This window comes from Oncorhynchus mykiss, chromosome 28, assembly GCF_057628025.1.
Source record: "Oncorhynchus mykiss isolate SJ-2025 chromosome 28, ASM5762802v1, whole genome shotgun sequence".
Taxonomy (NCBI): Eukaryota; Metazoa; Chordata; class Actinopteri; order Salmoniformes; family Salmonidae; genus Oncorhynchus; species Oncorhynchus mykiss.
In genome coordinates, this window is record NC_143049.1 from 20279445 (window position 1) to 20301234 (window position 21790).

At 42.9% G+C, this 21790-nt stretch overlaps 1 protein-coding gene across 1 annotated transcript; it reads right to left on the reverse strand.

The window, feature by feature from the left end:
* Positions 1-10153: 10153 nt before the first annotated feature.
* tmem70 (transmembrane protein 70) lies at positions 10154-12391 on the reverse strand. The gene is made up of 3 exons (XM_021589409.3): positions 12053-12391; positions 11518-11629; positions 10154-11401 (listed from the first exon to the last, which is right to left on the reverse strand). The coding sequence occupies exons 1-3, from the start codon at positions 12233-12235 to the stop codon at positions 10953-10955; spliced, it is 744 nt and encodes a 247-aa protein (XP_021445084.1). The 5' UTR covers positions 12236-12391; the 3' UTR covers positions 10154-10952.
* Between the last annotated feature and the right edge of the window lie 9399 nt (positions 12392-21790).

Here is a 21790-nt window from a genome sequence, read left to right on the forward strand (position 1 = left end):
ACACACATTTCACATGTATTCATTAGTTGAAGGTGTTCCACGCTCTGAAAAAGTTGCATCTACTATGCCCTGGTCAAAAGGGCAGCCGTTACACCTGTAATACATGCATTACAGGTGTAATAGAGCTAAATTGAGGGGGTCAGCGCTCTGAGGTCATCCCGTCCGCCCAGTGGCACCTGCTCTTCCCCGTCAGAAGTGCAACATTGCACCCACCCAACGGCTGCTTGCGGGCTGTTTGCTGCCACTTCAAACCCAGCTAGACTGTCAAGTTCCTCACAGCCAAGGCCCACTTATATATAGACCACCTTGTTGGATTGCCACAACCAAGTACGTCATTCAGTTACATATGGTTTCACCTGGCAGGCAAGGGCTCTAGCATTGCAATTAAACAAACACAGGCTGAATATCATTATCATTGTTACTAACAAGAGGAAGGAGCTGCAGCTACTACTTAATTCAAATCATGTCATACGAAAAGAGCAGAGATGTATTAAATCAGATCTCAAAAACATTGTTGAATTAAATCAATGACCCAAACATTTGTGGTAATGTTCCCTAGCAATCACACACAACGTACCAAACATTTGCAGTAACATATACACAGCTAATTTATCTGATCATTACAATTATATCAAAAAGGTCCTAGACAGTATTGTGTCCTGGAGTTTTTTATATCTGAATATTGTTCCATCCTTTCATGTTTGGTTAGAGAAGTGCATACAGAAATCAGATCTGTATCAGGTCAGTTCCTCAATGAATGACAATACTCAGCAGCTGATAATGTGCATCCCCATGAGTCACAGCGGAGGACCAAAATGTTCGGCTGGCAGGCTTGTGTGGGGAGTTAGGGAGGAGGTAGTGTCTCAGGCTTTCCTTTCTGGCTGATCCTCACAGGCTGAAAATACAGTGCATTCAGAAAGTATTCACATCCCTTGACTTTTTCCACATATTTTTTAATGGCTACCTCCTCTCTGTACCCCACACATACAATTATCTGTAAGGTCCCTCAGTCGAGCAGTGAATTTCAAACACAGATTCAACCACAAAGACCAGGGATGTTTTCCAAAGGGCACCTATTAGTAGATGGGTGAACATTTTTAAAAGCAGACATAGAATATTACTTTAAGCATGGTGAAGTTATTAATTACACTTTGGATGGTGAATCAATACACCCAGCCACTACAAAGATACAGGTGTCCTTCCTAACTCAGTTTTCAGAGAGGAAGAAAACCGCTCAGGGATTTCAACATGAGGCCAATGGTGACTTTCAAGCATAGTGGTGGCTGCATCATGTTATGGGTATGCTTATAATCTTTAAGGATTGGGGAGTTTTTCAGGATAAAAAAAAGATATGAAATGGCGCAAAGCACAGGCAAAATCCTAGAGGGAAACCTGGTTCAGTCTGCTTTCCACCAGACACTGGGAGATGAATTCACCTTTCAGCATGACAATAACCTAAAACACAAGTCCAACTATATACTGGAGGTGCTAACTAAGACAACATTGAATGTTCCTGAGTAGCTTAGTTACAATTTTGACTTAAATCAGTTTGAAAATCTATGGCAAGACTTGAAAATGTCTGTTTAGCAAATCAACAACCAACTTGACAGAGCTCGAAGAAATGTTTTAAGAATAATGTGCAAATATTGTACAATCCAGGTGTGCAAAGCTTAGAGACTTACCCAGAAAGACTCACAGCTGTAATCGCTGCCAAAGGTGATTCCAACATGTATATTGACTCAGGGTCGTGAATACTTATGTAAATGAGACATTTCTGTATTTCATTTTCAATAAATTTGCAAAAATGTCTAAAAACATGTTTTCACTTTGTCATTATGGGGTATTGTGTGTAGATGGGTGAGAAAAAGGGGTATGAATATTTTCTGAAGGCACTGTATGTCCACGATTTGTCCAAACAGTAAAAGGCAATTTTTTTATTAACAAGATGACATTTCCTGAATGACTAATTCCATAGCTACATAGTCCTATAAGATATTTTGTTATTTGTTTCATGAGTATGGGACACCACACTGGCTTGTTTCTCCTTTTACTGGACTTACAGTGCACCCTAGTGGATTTAGCCATCACAAACATTTGTGACTCAATATTCTGACACAAGTACAGTATATGACGTTTGTTGGCATGTTAGGTTGGATTTGCCAAATTAGAACCTTTGAACGCTTGAGTTACTTTGTCCTAGTTATGTCTGATCAGGAATAGCATACATCGTAATTAAGTAGTATTTAAAAAGCTTAGCTGAATGCAAACTTAACTATACCTATTTTACACTACTCTAACAAAATGATGAGAATGTCCACTAACATGCATCCCCCCTATTTCACTTCAGCTGTGATGGTGACTTTCAAGTTTTTCACAGATCGGGTGTTGTCTAAATTCCACAGTTCGAAGAAGACCTCATAATTCCCCTGTAATGAGGCATGATAATGGGACAACACATTAATAACTCAGATCCTTATTAATGACATGTCGCAGAAACCCTTCACAAGGAGGTGTACCGTGGGAGGGGGACTAACCATGGAGGCAAAGCTATTTGTGTCTGAGAAAATATGTACAATCAGGTACAAAATTATTGGCACCCTTGACAAAGATGAGAAATACTGTATAAAATAAATAACACAAATACTGATCTATATTGTATGGACATATTTATTTAATTATGATATTTTATGGGGTTATTTTCTGCATATGCATGTATGTTTTGAGCCAAAACCCACCACTGGTGTGCATGGCCAAAGAGCTCTATTTTCATATCATCCAACAAATGCAAACACCTGTAGTATGCTAAATGGTATGGATTTGGATTAAAAACCAGTGCTATCATCAGATGACTTGAAAACACAGTGGTGGGTTTTGCGTCGAAAGAAAGATGCATACGCAGAAAATAACCCAATACCTACTGTAAAATATGGTTATGGGTCTTTAATGTTATAGGGCTATTTTGCTTCCACTGGTCCTGGGACCCTTGTTAAAGGTCAACGGTAGGGATGCACGATATATCGGTGAATATATTGTGAATCCGACGATATTAGCTAAAAATGGCAACATCGACCCTATGTCTAGTTTAACGCTGATGTGCAAAACCGTAACTTATTATGTAAATAATGTTTCTGACACCATATCTTATGGCAAAAAGAGCTTCTGGATATCAGGACAGCGATCACTCACCTCGGATTAGACTAAGATTTTTTTCTTCAACAAGCAGGAAGCACAGGATATACTGCGAACACCCGACAAGGCCGACATCCCCGTCATTTGCAAGAGAAAGAGACACAGGTACAGAGTACACAGAGCGGGTGTCACGTTCTGACCTTAGTTCTTTTATTATGTCTTTGTTTTAGTATGGTCAGGGCGTGAGTTGGGAGGTTTGTCTATGTTAGTTTTTCTATGATTTGCTATTTCTGTGTTTGGCCTGGTATGGTTCTCAATCAGAGGTAGTTGTCAATCGTTGTCCCTGATTGAGAACCATATTTAGGTAGCCTGTTTTCTATTGTGCTCGTGGGTGATTATTTTCTATTCTGTGTTTTATGTATGCACCGTACAGGACTGTTTCGGTTTCATTTCGTTCTCTTTGAAGTTTTATTATTTAGTGTTCTGAGTTATAAATAAATATAATGGACCCTGGGCACAGGCTGGAGAATATCGCCACCTCAAGGCTGAGCTGGAAGCAGCAAAAGCGGAGAGGCGGCAGTATGAGGAAGCAGCACGGCAGCGCGGTTGGAAGCCCGAGAGGCAGCCCCAAAAATGTATTGGGGGTGGAGGCGAGTGTGGCTAAGTCAGGTAGGAGACCTGAGCCAACTCCCCGTGCTTTCCGTGGGGAGAGAGGGACCGGGCAGGCACCATGTTAGGCAGTGAGGCGCACGGTGTCCCCGGTGCGGTACATAGCAGCGCCTCGTATCGGCTATTCCACCTTGCCGCACTGGCCTGGCTACCGGGAGCATTCAGCCAAGTAGGGTTGGGCAGGCTCGGTGCTCGAGACCTGCAGTGCGCCTCCACGGTCGGTCTAACCGGTGCCGCCTCCATGCACCAGCCCTCCGGTGGCAGCCCCACGCACCAGGCTGTCTCTCCGTCTCCTCCCTACAGGTGCTCCCGCCTGTCCAGTGCTGCCAGAGTCTTCTACATGCCCAGCGCTGCCAGAGTCTCCCGTCTGTCCGGAGCTGCCAGAGTCTCCCGTCTGTCCGGAGCTTCCAGAGTCTCCCGTCTGTCCGGAGCTTCCAGAGTCTCCCGTCTGTCCGGAGCTGCCAGAGTCTCCCGTCTGTCCTGAGCTTCCAGGAGCTGCCAGAGCCGCCAGTCAGCCAGGAGCTGCCAGAGCCGCCAGTCAGCCAGGAGCTGCCAGAGCCGCCAGTCAGCCAAGAACTGCCAGAGCCGCCAGTCAGCCAGGAGCTGCCAGAATCGCCCTTCACTCCGGAGCTGTCGGAGTCTCCCGCCTGTCCGGTGCTGCCGGAATCTCCCGTCCATTTTGGACCCGTGGCTTGGGTCCCCAGTACGAGGTCGTCGGCGAGGGTCGCCGGGTTAAAGAGGCCACGGAGGCGGGTAAAGAGGCGGAGAAGGACTATGGTGGAGTGGGGTCTACGTCCCGCGCCAGAGCCGCCACCGCGGACAGACACCCACCCAGACCTTCCCCTATAGATTTAGGTTTTGCGGCCGGAGTCCACACCTTTGGGGGGGGGGGGGGGGGGGTACTGTCACGTTCTGACCTTAGTTATTTTATTATGTCTTTGTTTTAGTATAGTCAGGGCGTGAGTTGGGTTGTCTATGTTAGTTTTTCTATGATTTGCTATTTCTGTGTTTGGCCTGGTATGGTTCTCAATCAGAGGCAGCTGTCAATCGTTGTCCTTGATTGAGAACCATATTTAGGTAGCCTGTTTTCTATTGTGTTTTGTGGGTGATTATTTTCTGTTGTGTGTCTGCACCAACAAGAACTGTTTTCAGTTGTTTCTCTTTGTTATTTTTGTTATTCCCGTGTTCATTTGATTAAATATGGACACGTACCACGCTGCACCTTGGTCCTCCTCTTCTCCTTCATACGATGACCGTTACAGCGGGGTGCCTCAGAAGGATCCGGAGAAGGCGAGTGGGAATGTTGCCATTACTGTCAATATTACTCGCCAACATACAATCATTGGACAATAAATTAGACGAGGTTCGATCATAAATATCCTACCAATGGGACATCAAAAACTGTAACATCTTATGTTTCATGGAATCGTGGCTGAATGATGACATGGCTATTCAGCTAGCAAGATATACGCTACACCGGCTAGATAGAACAGCACACTCCGGTAAGACGGGGGGGGGTCTGTGCATATTTGTAAACAACAGCTGGCGCACGAAATCTAAGGAATTCTCTAGATTTTGCTCGCCTGACGCAGAGTATCTTATGATAAACTGTAGACCCCACTATTTGCCAAGAGAATTTTCATCTATACTTTTCGTGGCTGTTTATTAACCACCACAGACGGTCAATGGCACTAAGACCGTGCTCAGCTGTATTAGGAAATAAGCAAACAGGAAACCGCTCAGCCAGGGGTGGAGCTCCTAGTGGCCGGGGACTTTAATGCAGGGAGACTTAAATCAGTTTTACCTAATTTCTATCAGCATGTTAAATATGCAACCAGAGGGAAAAAATTATAGATCACCTGTACTCCACACACAGAGAGGCGTACAAAGCCCACCCTCACCCTCCATTTGGTAAATCTGACCACAATTCTATCCTCCTGATTCCTGCTTTCAAGCAAAAATGAAGTCAGGAAGCACCAGTGACTCGGTCTATAAAAAGTGGTCAGATGAAGCAGATGCTAAACTACAGGACTGTTTTGCTGTCACAAACTGGAACATGTTCCGGGATTCTTACAATTGCATTGAGGAGTACACCACATCTGTCACTGGCTTTATCAATAAGTGCATCGAGGACGTCCCCACAGTGACTGTGCGTACATACCCCAACCAGAGCCATGGATTACAGGCAATATTCGCACTGAGCTAAAGGGTAGAGCTGCAGCTTTCAAGTGCGGGACTCTAACCCGGAAGCTTATAAGAAATCCTGCTATGCCCTCCGATGAACCATCAAACAGGCAAAGCGCCAATACAGGGCTAAGATTGAATCGTACTACACCGGTTCCGACACTCGTCTTATGTGGCAGGGCTGGCAAACTATTACAGACTACAAAGGGAAGCACAGCCGTGAGCTGCCCAGTGACACAAGCCTACCAGATGAGCTAAATCCCTTCTATGCTCGCTTCGAGGGAAGCAACACTGAGGCATACATGAGAGCATCAGCTTTTCCGGACGACTGTGTGATCACGCTCTCTGTAGCCAACGTGAGTAAGGCCTTTAAACAGGTCAACATTCACAAGGCCGCGGGCCAGATTGATTACCAGGACGTGTGCTCCGGGCATGTGCTGACCAACTGGCATGTGCTGACCAACTGGTCTTCACTGAAATGTTCAACATGTTTCAAGCAGAGCACCATAGTCCCTGTGCCCAAGAACACTAAGGCAACCTGCCTAAATGCCTAAACTACAGACCCGTAGCACTCATGGCTGTAGCCATGAAGTGCTTTGAAAGGCTGGTCATGGCTTACATCAACACCATTATCCCAGAAACCAATTTGCATACCGCCCAAACAGATCGACAGATGATGCAATCTCTATTGCACTCCACATAGCCCTTTCCCACCTGGACAAAAGGAACACCTACGTGAGAATGCTATTCATTGACTAAAGCTCAGCGTTCAACACCATAGTGCCCTCAAAGCTCATCACTAAGCTAAGGATCCTGGGGCTAAACCCCTCCCTCTGCAACTGGATCCTGGACTTCCCTACAGGCCGCCCCCAGGTGGTGAGGGTAGGTAGCAACACATCTGCCACGCTGATCCTCAACACTGGAGCCCCTCAGGGGTGCGTTCTCAGTCCCCTCCTGTACTCCCTGTTCACCCACGACTGCGTGGCCAACACCATCATTAAGTTTGCAGACGACACAACAGTGGTAGGCCTGATCACCGACAACGACGAGACAGCCTATAGGGAGGTCGTTAGAGACCTGGCCGGGTGGTGCCAGAATAACAACCTATCAACGTAACCAAGACTAAGGAGATGATTGTGGACTACAGGAAAAGGAGGACCGAGCACACTCCCATTCTCATCATCGGGGCTGGAGCAGGTTGAGAGCTTCAAGTTCCTTGGTGTCCACATCACCAACAAACTAGAATGGTCCAAACACACCAAGACAGTCATAAAGAGGGCACAAAAAATCCTATTCCCCCTCAGGAAACTGAAAAGATTTGGCATGGGTCCTCAGATCCTCAAAAGGTTCTACAGCTGCAACACCAGAGCATGGTTGCATCGCTGTCTGGTACAGCAACTGCTCAGCCTCCGAACGCAAGGCACTACAGAGGGTAGTGCGTACGGCCCAGTACGTCACTGGGGCTAAGCTGCCTGCCATCCAGGAAAAAATCTACTTTGATTTGATTTGAATTGATGTCAAAGCTGAAGTGCATACCTTTATAACGTTTTACAAGGATGTAATGACACCATGTAAAATGTTGCGCTACACGTGTAACACAGCATTCCTAGCCTAGCCCACAATGTCTGTAGTGTGGATCGAGCAATCAACAAGTTGAGCAGTCATTTGAAAGAGTAAGAACATTTCAGCGAGACAACTCAATGGCGAAATCCATTAACGCCAAGATAATGGAATTCATTACCCTTGACAATCAACCATTCTCTGTCATGGGTGATGTTGGTTTTCGCCGACTGGTCAAACACCGGAGCACCCTACCAAGTGCGCTATTTTTCAGATGTTGCCCTACCGGAGTTACACAGAAATAGCGTCACCGCTATTAGCTTCATGACTGACATTTGGACCATCTATATCAGCTCCATGAGCATGCTGAGTCTGACAGCAGAGTGGGTCTTTGAGGATTTCGTACTGAGGAAAATTGTATTTCTTGCTCATGAATGTGCTGGTTGTCATACCGCTGCTGCCATTTCAATGGCATTTGAAACATGTTTGAAACTTGGAAACATGAACACACACCTAGCTCCATTCAAACAACTGACTGGAGAAATAAGCTCATCAACTGCGTCTGCAGCAGACGTGATACCCTCTGTCATGGCATTGAAACACCTGCTCAACAAAACTGCCGACACAGGCCGTGAACAAGCGATTCGGTGGCATTCTCTCTTTACTGGGTCGACACCATGCTCGGTGCTAAATACAAGGACCGCTACTTTGATGCAGACAAGTAACAGGGTTTACGTGAAATGTTACATACACAGCTGGTCAATATGGAAACAGACACAGTGACAGTGCGCACCGAGGAAGAGAGGCCACGGACAGAGAGCTGAAACTTCCCTGCTTTACATGTATGATCAAATCCTGGTTGAGAATGAAACGACTGAACAAATGAACAACGAAATAGCAAAGCAAGTAAACAAAATAAATTGGTTTTGATTATGTTTTACAAAATAACTTTTTGGTCAGTGTGACGTGTGTGTGTAACCTTTATTTAACTAGGCAAGTCAGTTAAGAACAAATTCTTAATTACAATGGCGGCCTACCCTGGCCAAACCCAGACGTCGCTTGGCCAATTGTGCGCCTCCCTATTTTTTATTTAACATTTATTTAACCAGGTAGGCTAGTTGAGAACAAGTTCTCATTTGCAACTGCTACCTGGCCAAGATAAATCAAAGCAGTGTGACACAGACAACAACAGAGTTACACATGGAGTCCCTATGGACTGTAGTGATGCTTCTTGCACTGAGATACAGTGCTTTAGACCGCTGCGTCCACGTGACCGCTGCGTCCACTATTTAACTGTACTAGAATGCTTAAAAGGCCACTACATTTTAAATATGGGTATCGTTTTTTTCGGCAAGGAAAGTATCAGATATCGGTATCTGCCAAAAATGCCATATCTGTGCATCACTAGTCAACAGCGTCACTAACTTTACCCAGTACCAGAATATTTTTTACCAAAAACCTGGTTGCCTCTGCTAGGAGTCTGAAACTTGGCCACAAGTGGATCTTCCAGCAAGTTAATAACCACAAGCACACATCAACATTCACAAAGAAATGGTTAATTGACCACAAATCAACATTTTGCAATGGCCATCTCAGTCTCGGGACTTGAACCCCATTGAAAACCTATGGTTTGAATTGAACAGGCGAAGGATATCAAGGATCTGGAAAAAAATCATGTTTGAAGGAATGGTCTAAGGTCACTCCCAATGTGTTGTCCAATCTCATAAAATATTTTAGAAAAAGGCTCAGTGCGGTTATCCTCAGAAGATGATATTGAAAACAGAGGTGCCAATCATTTTGACCCCTATATTTTTGGGAAAAAACAAATATTTATCTTTCTCTGAGCAATTGTATTAGTATAAAATAATATAATTGTACTTTTTCTGTTTGTTGCATAAAATATAGCTCAGTATTTGTCATATTTTATAGTCTTTTTTCCTCATCTTTATTTCATTTTTTAAATTTATTTATTTAACTAGGCAAGTCAGTTAAGTACAAATTATTTTTTTCAATGACAACCTAAGAACAGTGGGTTAACTGCCGTATTCAGGGGCAGAACAACAGATTTGAACCTAGTCAGCTCAGGGATTTGATCTTGCAAATTCCAGTTAGTAGTCCAACACTCTAACCACTAGGCTACCTGCAGCCTTTGAGTTATCAAGGGTGCCAATAATTTTGGACCCGACTCTATTTTTTTTTAATACAATTCATAGAATGTGGTTTTCCACAGTAAGAACAGTACTCACTTTTGGGAACCCACCATAGGCCCTGAGATAAAAAGGAATGGTATCATGTAGGGATTCTGCAAAGAGGTATGGAGTATCTCACACGCAACCATCAGAAGTTAAATTAAACAGCATACAATTTCTAAAAGCTGGACTAGAGGATCGATATAAATGTTCTGATACATACCTCCTTTGAGAATGTTACATATTTTCAGATTCCTGCAAAAGTAATCTGTCTCGGAAAATTCGATGTACTTCCAATTCTTATACCAGACACACACCCGGAAACCAATGTGGATCAACTGGAAGTTAAACTAAAGGATAGTGTGTTAGCTATGGGTTAGGCCCAAGGCTGTTTGAACTGTCATGAATGCAACAAGGCTAGAAAGTATTTACAATGTATATTGAAAAATAAATCAACTTAAATTCTCACATGAAATCACTGAGTAGGTAACTGCAAATACTGTCACTCCATTGTTGCAGGGTGACATTTTCAGAAGATTTATACATTGCCCCTGGTAAAAGTGTAAGATTAAATATAGCAAACAACTTCCAGACACGTAGTAGTTCTGGTATTACCTTACTAAATTTATCTAAATGTTATAAAATGTACATTCTTCTCTATTTGGTCACACTAGATAAGTATATGGAAAGTGCTGTCCTACCATGCCAAGTATACCAGGCTTCGATACATTCTGAAAAGCAAAGCAATCTCTGTCCATAAGCAGCCAAAACACTTAAAACAATACCCAGGATTTGAAAAATCATGGTAATTATTGCAACTGAAATTGAAAGATACTCAATGGTTTGACTGCCAGTCTCCTGTTTTCATGCAGTATACAAACTGCTAGACAGTGCCCAAAACATAAGTAGGAACTTGTCATTTTTCCATCAGAAAACTGGCAGTGTTTTTCTGAAGAGGCATTGTTTGAAGCAGAAAAACACAACAAAAAAATCAGGTGAAATGTACTTTTCCAACAATGACATTATCCATTAGCCTTTTTTTTTACCATAATACTCCTCTACATCTGTACATGACCTCTTCCTAGTCACCAACATTTCAATGGTTCTCTTTAATATGCTATTGCGACTACACTTTAAGTTAGTCGTACACACACACACACACACACACACACACACCATTCAGCAGTTTAGACTGCCATTGGCATTATCTGTAGAAATCAATTAACTTTTATTTGGATTATCATCCAAGTCTTCCGTATCAAATGAAAAGGGCTTATCGTAACCCATGAGGTGGTTATAGTCATGAGGAAGTGGGAACAGCATCGGGTTCACAAGCATAGACTTCTTGTCGGCATAGAATGTGGTTAACATTTTGCTGACACTCGGTATCTTGACCTCACTCTGACGGAACACAGTCTTTTTCTCCATCAGGAGGACATTGTAAGTGACAGCTGTGTACGTGTCAGTGTCCTGGTTGTGGTACAGGCGGACCACATAGCCTTTGGTGATGATGTGGAGGATGATGGGAGTCAGGAATGTAAAGAAACCGATGACACCGCAGAAGGCACCTTTCAGCACCAGACTCTGAACACCGATGCCCGTCTTCAGAAGGATGTATGGCATCACGCAAAGGCTGGCCCCGCTACTGGTGTAGGAGAACATCTTCACACCTGCAACAAACAGACAGAAAATACAGTATTATTAAAAAGGTGCAATTTATGTTTAGTTATGCAGTGATATCACCGATGTTGATGATGGTAATAATGAGATGATAATAAAGTAATACCTCGAACAGCGTTGCCGAGGCTCCCTGAATAGATCAGCTTCCCCTCTTCAGAGTGGCAGGTGGAGGATGTAGACAAGTTGCGGTCCATCCGCTGTATGGAGGCTAACTGTACCTGGGCAGAGATGGACACAAATGGTAAAGTATTTATTTACATTCAATGTCTGCTACAATTTATAACATAGAAGGTATCCATTTAAAATAACCTCCATTCAAGAATGACCTTTTAGAATGAGGTCTTGAAGAAATTGTTATAATATTGCATCATTCAATCATGCACAGGAGTTGTAGATTTTAATTGAATACCTAATGCACTTTAAAAGTTAACGCACTGGCCTGTACAACCAGGCTAATCTGCAGAGCATGAAGTCAGACATAGTGCTGTAATTGATAAATTATCGAACGCAGAGCCAATAACTAGCTAGTCAGCTAGCGAACATGACATCATTTCATATGGAAAAAAATGGCTGATGGGACATATAGTCATTGAATGGAAGTAGCTGATACATTTGAGAGAGAAAGGAATAAAGCCAAATACCTTGTTAGACCCATCATTGAGAAACGACCTTTTGGCAGTGTGATACAATTGCTCTTGTGTCTTCAATGGCAGCCTTCTACACGCGTGAGAAGCAGGCCTCCCACGTCGGAGGGCAGCAAATTGGATACTAAACGTTTGCCAAATACAAGTACGTAATCCACGTGCAAAGTGAAGCTGAAACATTGTAAAATAATAAAGTTAAGCCGCCTTGGCTAGCTTCTTTGCTGACTACCTAGTTAGCTAACTGAAACTAGCATTTACAACAGAAGCCTACAAACCCAACCCACTTTTTCATTCTGTGAGAAAGGCTATACGGACACGAGACCATGGAGACCCCCTAGTGGCCAGAAGGCCGCACCATTTTAATGTAGTCAACTGGGTGGGACTTCCAACTTCATTGGCTAATCCCTCCTGGTGACCCTCATGTCCAACCGGGTCAGTAGAATAGATCAGGCGATCGTGAATAAGAAAATAGACTACTTAGAAATGGAGATAGATCAATGTCGCTGTCCTTGGATGAAGGAAGATAACGGAAGTGGATGCTGAGTTCGAATCAAGCAGCACGTTGAACAGAGTTGGTGAAGACGAATGTTCCGAATGGACAACAGTAGTATCGAAAACTGGAACAAAAAGGAAATTGATAAGTTTATGAATGATAATGAATCGCTTCGTGATGGGATGCGTTTGTTGGGTAAGAATGCATATGTGAGAGGCCCGTTTGAGGTGTCAAATGGTGAAGTATGCGCTGGAAAAAGTGGAGTCTGTCAGAGTGACTAGGAGCGGTCTTATTTTGATTAATTGTATTTATGAAGAATATAGGAAGATTGCAGTGAGCCTCAAAAGAATCTGGAAAACAGAAAACATAAGTTTTGTGTTTTGAACTTCGGAATAGAGCACCCGTCAACGAAGTCATCTCAATCTCGGGAGTGACGACAGATGTTCAGGTAGAATACCTGAACATAATTCCTGGTGTGGTTGGTGCCAGGCATCTGACCTGCTGGTTAAATAAAGAAAAAAGTCCGTCGGCCCTGTTGTTTTTTGTTCAAGAGAAAATACCTACACATTTGAAGCTTGGTTATGTAATTTAAGCTGTAAGAGCTTTTGTCCCCAAACCATTGCAGGTCAGAATTGTAAAGGATTTGGCCATGTTTCAAGTATGTGCAGATGGGCAGAGTCTACTGAAGAACGGTGTGTAGAAGGACAACAGTGTTGCAATTGTGGTGGAGATCATGATTCCGAGTTCCTGGAGTGCCATGTAAGGGTGAAGGAGATTGAGGTGGCAAAACTTAGAGCGGTCAGTCGAATCTCGTATGCGGAGCTGATTAAAATAATTGAGAAAACAAGTGATGCTATTGAAGATATGGTAGTGGACTCACCACACACAGCCTATAGTAAATGTTTACTGCCAGTCAAAATATACCCTGTGTGTTAAAAAGGTGGATTTTGTGGGGTTCATTGTCACAGTTATGAACTTAACTGCACAAGTCTCAAAGAAATCTAAGAAACTAGACATAATATTGTGGCTGCCGCAGAAAAGTTTTTGGGACTTAAGGATTTTACATCTGAAGACTTTCCAGGGGTACTGCTGCTGGAAGACCCGTCCTCCCAGGCTCCCCTTGAGCCTGTGTAGGGATCAGATCTGTTTTATTTTTATTATTATTATTATGAATTGTTATATATTTTTTAAATATATTTTACCCCCTTTTTCTCCACATTTTCGTGATATGCAATTGGTAGTTACGATCTTGTCTCATCGTTTCAACTCTCTTGTTTGGTTTAGTTTAGTTTAGTTTATTGTTTTGGGGGGGGGGGGGTAGTTTGGTAGTTTGTTCCATTTTTTTGGGAATCGTGTTTCCATCCCGCACGGTAGGTGGTGGGATGCACATTAAATTGTGCGATCGCTAATACAGTGCATTCGGAAAGTATTCAGACCCCTTGACTTTAGCCTTATTCTAAAATTTATTGAATTATTGTTTTCTGTGATGTATAGGCTGGGAGTCAGGAAGCAAGTACAGGTAGTAAAAATGTTATAATAAATAAACCATGGAGCAAACAAGAAACACGAATAGCGTTATACATGAAACAGAAACAATAATGCCTGAGGGAAGAACCAAGGGGAGTGACAGATATAGGGTAGGTAATCAGGAAGGTGATGGAATCCAGGTGAATCTCATGAGGCGCAGGTGCACGTAACGATGGTGGCAGTTGTGCCTAATAATCTGGCGATGTTGAGCGCCGGACAGGGGGAGCAGGAGTACATGTCATTTTCCCTCATCAATCTACACTCAATACCTCATAATGACAAAGCAAAAACAGTTATGACATTTTTGCTAATTTATTACAAATAAAATACAGATACCTTATTTACGTAAGTATTCGTACCTTTTGCTATGAGACATGAAATTGAGCTCAGGTGCATCCTGTTTCCATTGAACATCCTTGAGATGTTTCTACAACTTGATTGGAGTCCACCTGTGGTAAATTCAATTGATTTGACAATATTTGGAAAGGCACACACCTGTCTATATAAGGTCCCACAGTTGACAGTGCATGTCAGAGCAGAAACCAAGATATGAGGTCAAAGGAATTGTCCGTAGAGTTCCGAGACAGGTGACCCAAGAACCCGATGGTCACTCTGATAGGACTCCAGAGTTCCTCTGTGGAGATGGCAGAACCTTCCAGAAGTACAACCATCTCTGCAGCAATCCTCCAATCAGGCCTTTATGCTAGAGTGCCAGACTGAAGCCACACCTCAAGAGGCACATGACAGCCGGCTTGGAGTTTGCCCAAAGGCACCTAAATGACTCCCAGACCATGAGAAACAAGATTCTCTGGTCTGATGAAACCAAGATTGAACTCTTTGGCCTGAATGCCAAGTGTCACATCTGGAGGAAACTTGGCACCATCCCTACGGTGAAGCATGGTGGTGGCAGCATCATGCTGTGGGGATGTTTTTCAGCGGCAGGGACTGACTAGGAGACTAATTCAGGATCAAGGGAAAGATGAAAGGAGCAAAGTACACACTGATCCTTGATAAAAACCTTCTCCAGAGTGCTCAGGACCTCAGACTGGAGCGAAGTTTCACCTTCCAACAGGACAAAAACCCTAAGTACACAGCCAAGACAACACAGGAGTCGCTTCGGGAGAAGTCTCTGAATGTCCTTGAGTGGCCCAGCCAGAGCCCTGACTTGAAATCGATCTAACATCTCCGGAGAGACCTGAAAATGGCTGTGCAACGACACTCCCCATCCAACCTGAGCTTGAGAGGATCTGCAGAGAAGAATATGAGAAACTAGCCAAATACAAGTGTGCCAAGCATGTAGTGTCATACCCAAGAAGACTCAAGACTGTAATCGTTGCCAAAGGTGCTTCAACAAAGTACTGAGTATAGGGTCTGAATACTTATGTAAATATGATATTTATTTTTTATACATTTGAAACATTTTCTGAAACACAGTTTTTGCTTGGTATTTATGGGATATTGTGTGTGGATTGAGGGGGAAAATACAATTTTATAAATTTCAGAATAAGGTTGTAACATAACAAAATGTAGAAAAAGTCAAGGGGTCTGAATACTTTCCGAATGCACTGTATATGGTTCAATCATCAGCATACATGGACACACATACTTTGTTTAATGCCAGTGGCAGGTCATTGATAAAAATAGAAACGAGTAGAAGGCCTAGGAGCTGCCCTGTGGTACACCACACTTGACATGTTTGACACTAGAGAAGCTTCCATTAAAGAAAACCCTCTGAGACCTATTAGATAGATATCTCTGAATCCATGATATGGCAGAGGTTGAAACTCAACAACAGGTTATGGTCAACAATATCAAAGGCTGCACTGACTCTAACAGTACAGGTCCCACAATCTATTTATTATCAAATTCTACATTTCTTTCAACCAATCATCAGTCATTTGTGTCATTGCAGTATATGTTGAGTGCCCTGATGAAAGCCTGTTGTTAATTTGTTTACCGAGAAGTAGCATTGTATTTGGTCAAACACATTTTTTTCCAACAGTTTGCAAAGAGCTGGCAGCAAGCTGATATGTCTGCGTTTAGAACCAGTAAAGCCCGCTTTACCACTCTTGGGTAGCGGAATGACTTTGGCTTCCCTCCAAGCCTGAGAACAAAGACTTTCCTCTAGGCTCAGACTAAAGATTTGACAGATGGCTATAGTCCGCTACCATCCTCAGTAGCTTTCAATCTAAGTTGTCAATGTCAGGAGGTTCGTCATTATTGATCGATAACAATAATTTTCCCACCTCTCCCACACTAACTTTACAAAATTCAATCTTGCAACGTTTTCTTTCATTATTAGTTTTTTTATGCATGAGTACCATGGCTCACTCTTTGTTGTTGGCATTTCCTGCCTAAGTTTGCCCACTTTGCCAATGAAGTAATCATTAAAATATTTGGCAACATCAAATGGTTTTGTAATGAATAAGCCATCTGATTCGATGAAAGATGGAATTGAATTGAATACTCCAAATATTTTTTCCATCATTCTTTATGTCATTGATCTTGGCTTCATAATACAGTTTTTTCTTCTTTTTGTTGAGTTTAGTCACATCATTTCTCAATTTTCATTAAGTCAGCCAGTCAGTTGTGCAGCCAGACCTATTAGCCACTCCTTTTGCCCCATCTCTTTCAGCCATACAGTTTTTCAAATTCCTCATCAATCGCTGGGGTCTTAAAAGTTCTAACAGTCAGTTTATTACCTGGTACATGTTTAACAATAATTGGAAGAAGCAATTTAATACATTTCACAAGTGCAGCGTCTGGATGCTCCTTATTAATCACATCAGACCAACAAATATTTTCAACATCATACACAATCTTTTGTATGATCTGTTATACACTATTTTAGACCCAGCTTTTGGAACTTTGGCTGTCTTGGATATAGCCACTATATTGTGATCACTGCATTCAATGGGTACAGATACAGCTTTAAAAAAAAATACAGTATTAGTAAAGCCGTGGATGATCTTGTTCCTGTAGTGTTTTTAAACACCCTGGTAGGTTGATTAATAACCTGAACCAGATTACAGGCACTGGTTACAGTGAGACGCTTCCTCTTGAGCGGACAGCTTGATGAAAACCAGTCAATATTCACTTCCCCAAGAAAGTAGAAAAGGCTTTAGATGTGCCAGGTTAACCGACAACCACAACACTTCCACAACAATTGACATAAGTTCTTCTCTAAGCATTACAGGGATATGGCTCTGAATTAAATCAAATCAAATGTATTTATATAGCCCTTTTTACATCAGCCAATGTCACAAGTGCATACAGAAATCCAGCCTAAAAATGTAGAAACACAGCAAATGTAGAAGCACAGTGTCTAGGAAAAACTCCCTAGAAAGGCAGGAACCTAGGAAGAAACCTAGAGAGGAACCAGGCTCTGAGGGACGGCCAGTCCTCTTCTGGCTGTACAGCAACACCTCCCCCATAAGCATTCCTTTCTCTTCTATAGATGTTATATCCTTGTATTGCTACTAATGTATCATCAAATGAATAATCTAAGTGAGTCTCAGAAATGGCTAATACAGTGGCTTGCGAAAGTATTCACCCCTTGGCATTTTTCCAATTTGTTTTTGCCTTATTACTTGGAATTAAAATACATTTTTGGGGGGTTTGTATAATTTGATTTACACAACATGCCTACCACTTTGAAGATACAAAATATAGAAAACAAGAAATAAGACAAAAAAACTGAAAACTTGAGCATGCATAACTATTGGGGTATGTCTCTATCAGCTTGGCACATCTAGTCACTGGGATTGTTGCCCATTCTTCAAGTCAAAATTGCTCCAGCTCCTTCAAGTTGGATGGGTTCCGCTGGTGTACAGCAATCTTTAAGTCATACCACAGATTCTCAATTGGATTGAGGTCTGGGCTTTGACTAGGCCATTCCAAAACATTTAAATGTTTCCCCTTAAACCACTCAAGTGTTGCTTTACCAGTATGCTTAGGGTCATTGTCCTGCTGGAAAGTGAACCTCTGTCCCAGTCTAAAATCTCTGGAAGACTGAAACAGGTTTCATCCATCATTCCTTCTGACCAGTTTCTCAGTCCCTGCCGATGAAAAACATCCCCACAGCATGATGCTGCCACCACCATGCTTCACTGTGGGGATGGTATTCTTTTAGTCTCATCTGACAAGAGTACCTTCTTCCATATGTTTGGGGAGTCTCCCACATGCCTTTTGGCGAACACCAAACGTGTTTGCTTATTTTTCTCTTTAAGCAATGGCTTTTTTTTTTGGCCACTCTTCTGTAAAGCTCAGCTCTGTGGAGTGTATGGCTGAAAGTGGTCCTTTGGACAGATACTCAAATCTCCGCTGTGGAGCTTCAGGGTTGTCTTTGGTCTCTTTGTTGCCTCTCTGATTTAATGCCATCCTTGCCTGGTCCCTGAATTTTGGTGGGCGGCCCTCTCTTTGCAAGTTTGTTGTGGTGCCATATTCTCTCCATTATTATACATCCGTGGGATGTTCAAAGTTTCAGATATTTTTTTATAACCCGACCCTGATCTGTACTTCTCCAGAACTTTGTCCCTGACCGGTTTGGAAGGCTCCTTGGTCTTCATGGTGCCGTTTGCTTGGTGGTGCCCCTTGCTTAGTGGTGTTACAGACTCTCTGGGGCCTTTCAGAACAAGTGTACAGTGGGGAGAACAAGTATTTGATACACTGCCAATTTTGCAGGTTTTCCTTAGCATGTAGAGGTCTGTAATTTTTATCATAGGTACACTTCAACTGTGAGAGACGGAATCTAAAACAAAAATCCAGAAAATCACATTGTATGATTTTTAAGTAATTCATTTGCATTTTATTGCATGACATAAGTATTTGATACATCAGAAAAGCAGAACTTAATATTTGGTACAGAAACCTGTTTGCAATTACAGAGATCATACGTAGGAAACACTGCCGATTTTGCAGGTTATCAAATACTTGTTCTCCCCACTGTATATGTATTCTGAGATCATGTGAGACTTAGATTGCACACAGGTTGACTTTATTTAACTAATGATGTGACTTCTGAAGGTAATTTTATTTATTTATTTATTTTATTTTACCATTATTTAACCAGGTAGGCTAGTTGAGAACAAGTTCTCATTTGCAACTGCGACCTGGCCAAGATAAAGCGTAGCAATTCGACACATACAACAACACAGTTACACATGGAATAAAACAAACATACAGTCAGTAATACAGCAGAAGAAAATAAAACAAAATGTCTATGTACAGTGAGTGCAAATGAGGTAAATTAAGGAAATAAATAAATAGGCCATGGTGGCGAAGTAATTACAATATAGCAATTAAACACTGGAATGGTAGATGTGCAGAAAATGAATGTGCAAGTAGAGATACTGGGGTGCAAAGGAGCAAGATACATAAATAAATACTGTATGGGGATGAGGTAGGTAGATAGATGGGCTGTTTACAGATGGGCTATGTACAGGTGCAGTGATCTGTGAGCTGCTCTGACAGCTGGTGCTTAAAGCTAGTGAGGAAGATATGAGTCTCCAACTTCAGAGATTTTTGCAATTCGTTCCAGTCATTGGCAGCAGAGAACTGGAAGGAAAGACGACCAAAGGAGGAATTGGCTTTGGGGGTGACCAGTGAGATATACCTGCTGGAGCGCGTGCTACTAGTGGGTGCTGCTATGGTGACCGGTGAGCTGAGGTAAGGCGGGCTTTACCTAGCAGAGACTTGTAGATAACCTGTAGCCAGTGGGTTTGGCGACGAGTATGAAGTTAGGGCCAACCAACGAGAGTGTACATTTCGCAATGGTGGGTAGTGTATGGGGCTTTGGTGACAAAACGGATGGCACTGTGATAGACTGCATCCAGTTTGTTGAGTAGAGTGTTGGAGGCTATTTTATAGATGACATCACCAAACTCAAGGATTGGTAGGATGGTCAGTTTTACGAGGGTATGTTTGGCAGCATGAGTGAAGGATGTTTGTTGCGATATAGGAAGCCAATTCTAGATTTAATTTTGGATTGGTGATGCTTAATGTGAGTCTGGAAGGAGAGTTTACAGTCTAACCAGACACCTAGGTATTTGTAGTTGTCCACGTATTCTAAGTCAGAGCCGTCCAGAGTAGTGATGCTGGACGGGCGAGCAGGTGCGGGCAGGGATTGGTTGAATAGCATGCATTTAGTTTTCCCTGCTTTTAAGAGCAGTTGGAGGCCACGGAAGGAGAATTGTATGGCATTGAAGCTCGTCTGGAGGTTAGTTAACACAGTGTCCAAAGAGGGGCCAGAAGTATACAGAATGGTGTCGTCTGCGTAGAGGTGTACCAGAGAATCACCAGCAGTAAGAGGAACATCATTGATGTATACAGAGCCCGAGGATTGAAGCCTGTGCCACCCTCATAGAGACTGCCAGAGGTCCGGACAACAGGCCCTACGATTTGACACACTGAACTCTATCAGAGAAGTAGTTGGTAAACCAGGCAAGGCAATTATTTGAGAAACCAAGGCTGTCGTGTCTGCCAATTAGAATGTGGTGATTGACCGAGTCTAAAGCCTTGGCCAGGTCGATGAATATGGCTGCACAGTAATGTCTCTTATCGATGGTGGTTATGATGACGTTTAGGACTTTGAGGGTGGCTGAGGTGCACCCATGACCAGCTCTGAAACCAGATTGCATAGTGGAGAAGGTACGGTGGGATTCGAAATGGTCAGTAATCAGTTTGTTAACTTGGCTTTCGAAGACCTTAGAAAGACAGGGTAGGATAGATATAGGTCTGTAGCAGTTTGGGTCTAGAGTGTCACCCCTTTGAAGAGGGGGGTGACCGCGGCAGCTTTCCAATCATTGGGAATCTCAGACGATACGAAAGAGAGGCTAGTGAATAGGGGTTGCAACAATTTCGGCAGATAAGAGGGTCCAGACCGTCTAGCCCGGCTGATTTGTAGGGGTCCAGATTTTGCAGCTCTTTCAGAACATCAGCTATCTGGATTTGGATAAAGGAGAAATGCTGGGGGCTTTGGCGGGTTGCTGGGTAGGGGTAGCCAGGTGGAAAGCATGGCCAGCCGTAGAGAAATGCTTTTTGAAATTCTCAATTATAGTGGATTTATTGGTGGTGACAGTGTTTCCTAGCCTCAGAGCAGTGGGCAGCTGGAGGAGGTGCTCTTATTCTCTATGGACGTTACAGTGTCCCAGAACTTTTTGGAGTTAGTACTACAGGATGCAAATTTCTGTTTGAAAAAGCTAGCCTTAGCTTTCCTAACTGCCTGTGTATATTTGTTCCTAACTTCCCTTAAAAGTTGCATATCACGGGGGCCTTTCGATACTAAGGCAGAACGCCACTGGATGTTTTTGTGCTGGTCAAGGGCAGACAGGTCTGTAGTGAACCAAGGACTATATCTATTCCTAGTTCTACATTTTTTGAATGGGGCATTCTTATTTAAGATGGTGAGGAAGGCACTTTTAAAGAATAGCCAGGCATCATCTACTGACGGGATGAGGTCAATGTCATTCCAGGATACCCCGGCCAGGTCAATACCCCGGCCAGGTCAATTAGAAAGGCCTGCTCGCAGAAGTGTTTTAGGGAGCGTTTGACAGTGATGAGGGGTGGTCGTTTGGTCGCAGACCCATTACAGATGCAGGCAATGAGGCAGTGATCGCTGAGATCTTTATTGAAAACAGCAGAGGTGTATTTGGATGGCGAGTTAGTTAGGATGACATCTATGAGGGTGCCCGTGTTTACGGATTTGGAGTTGTACC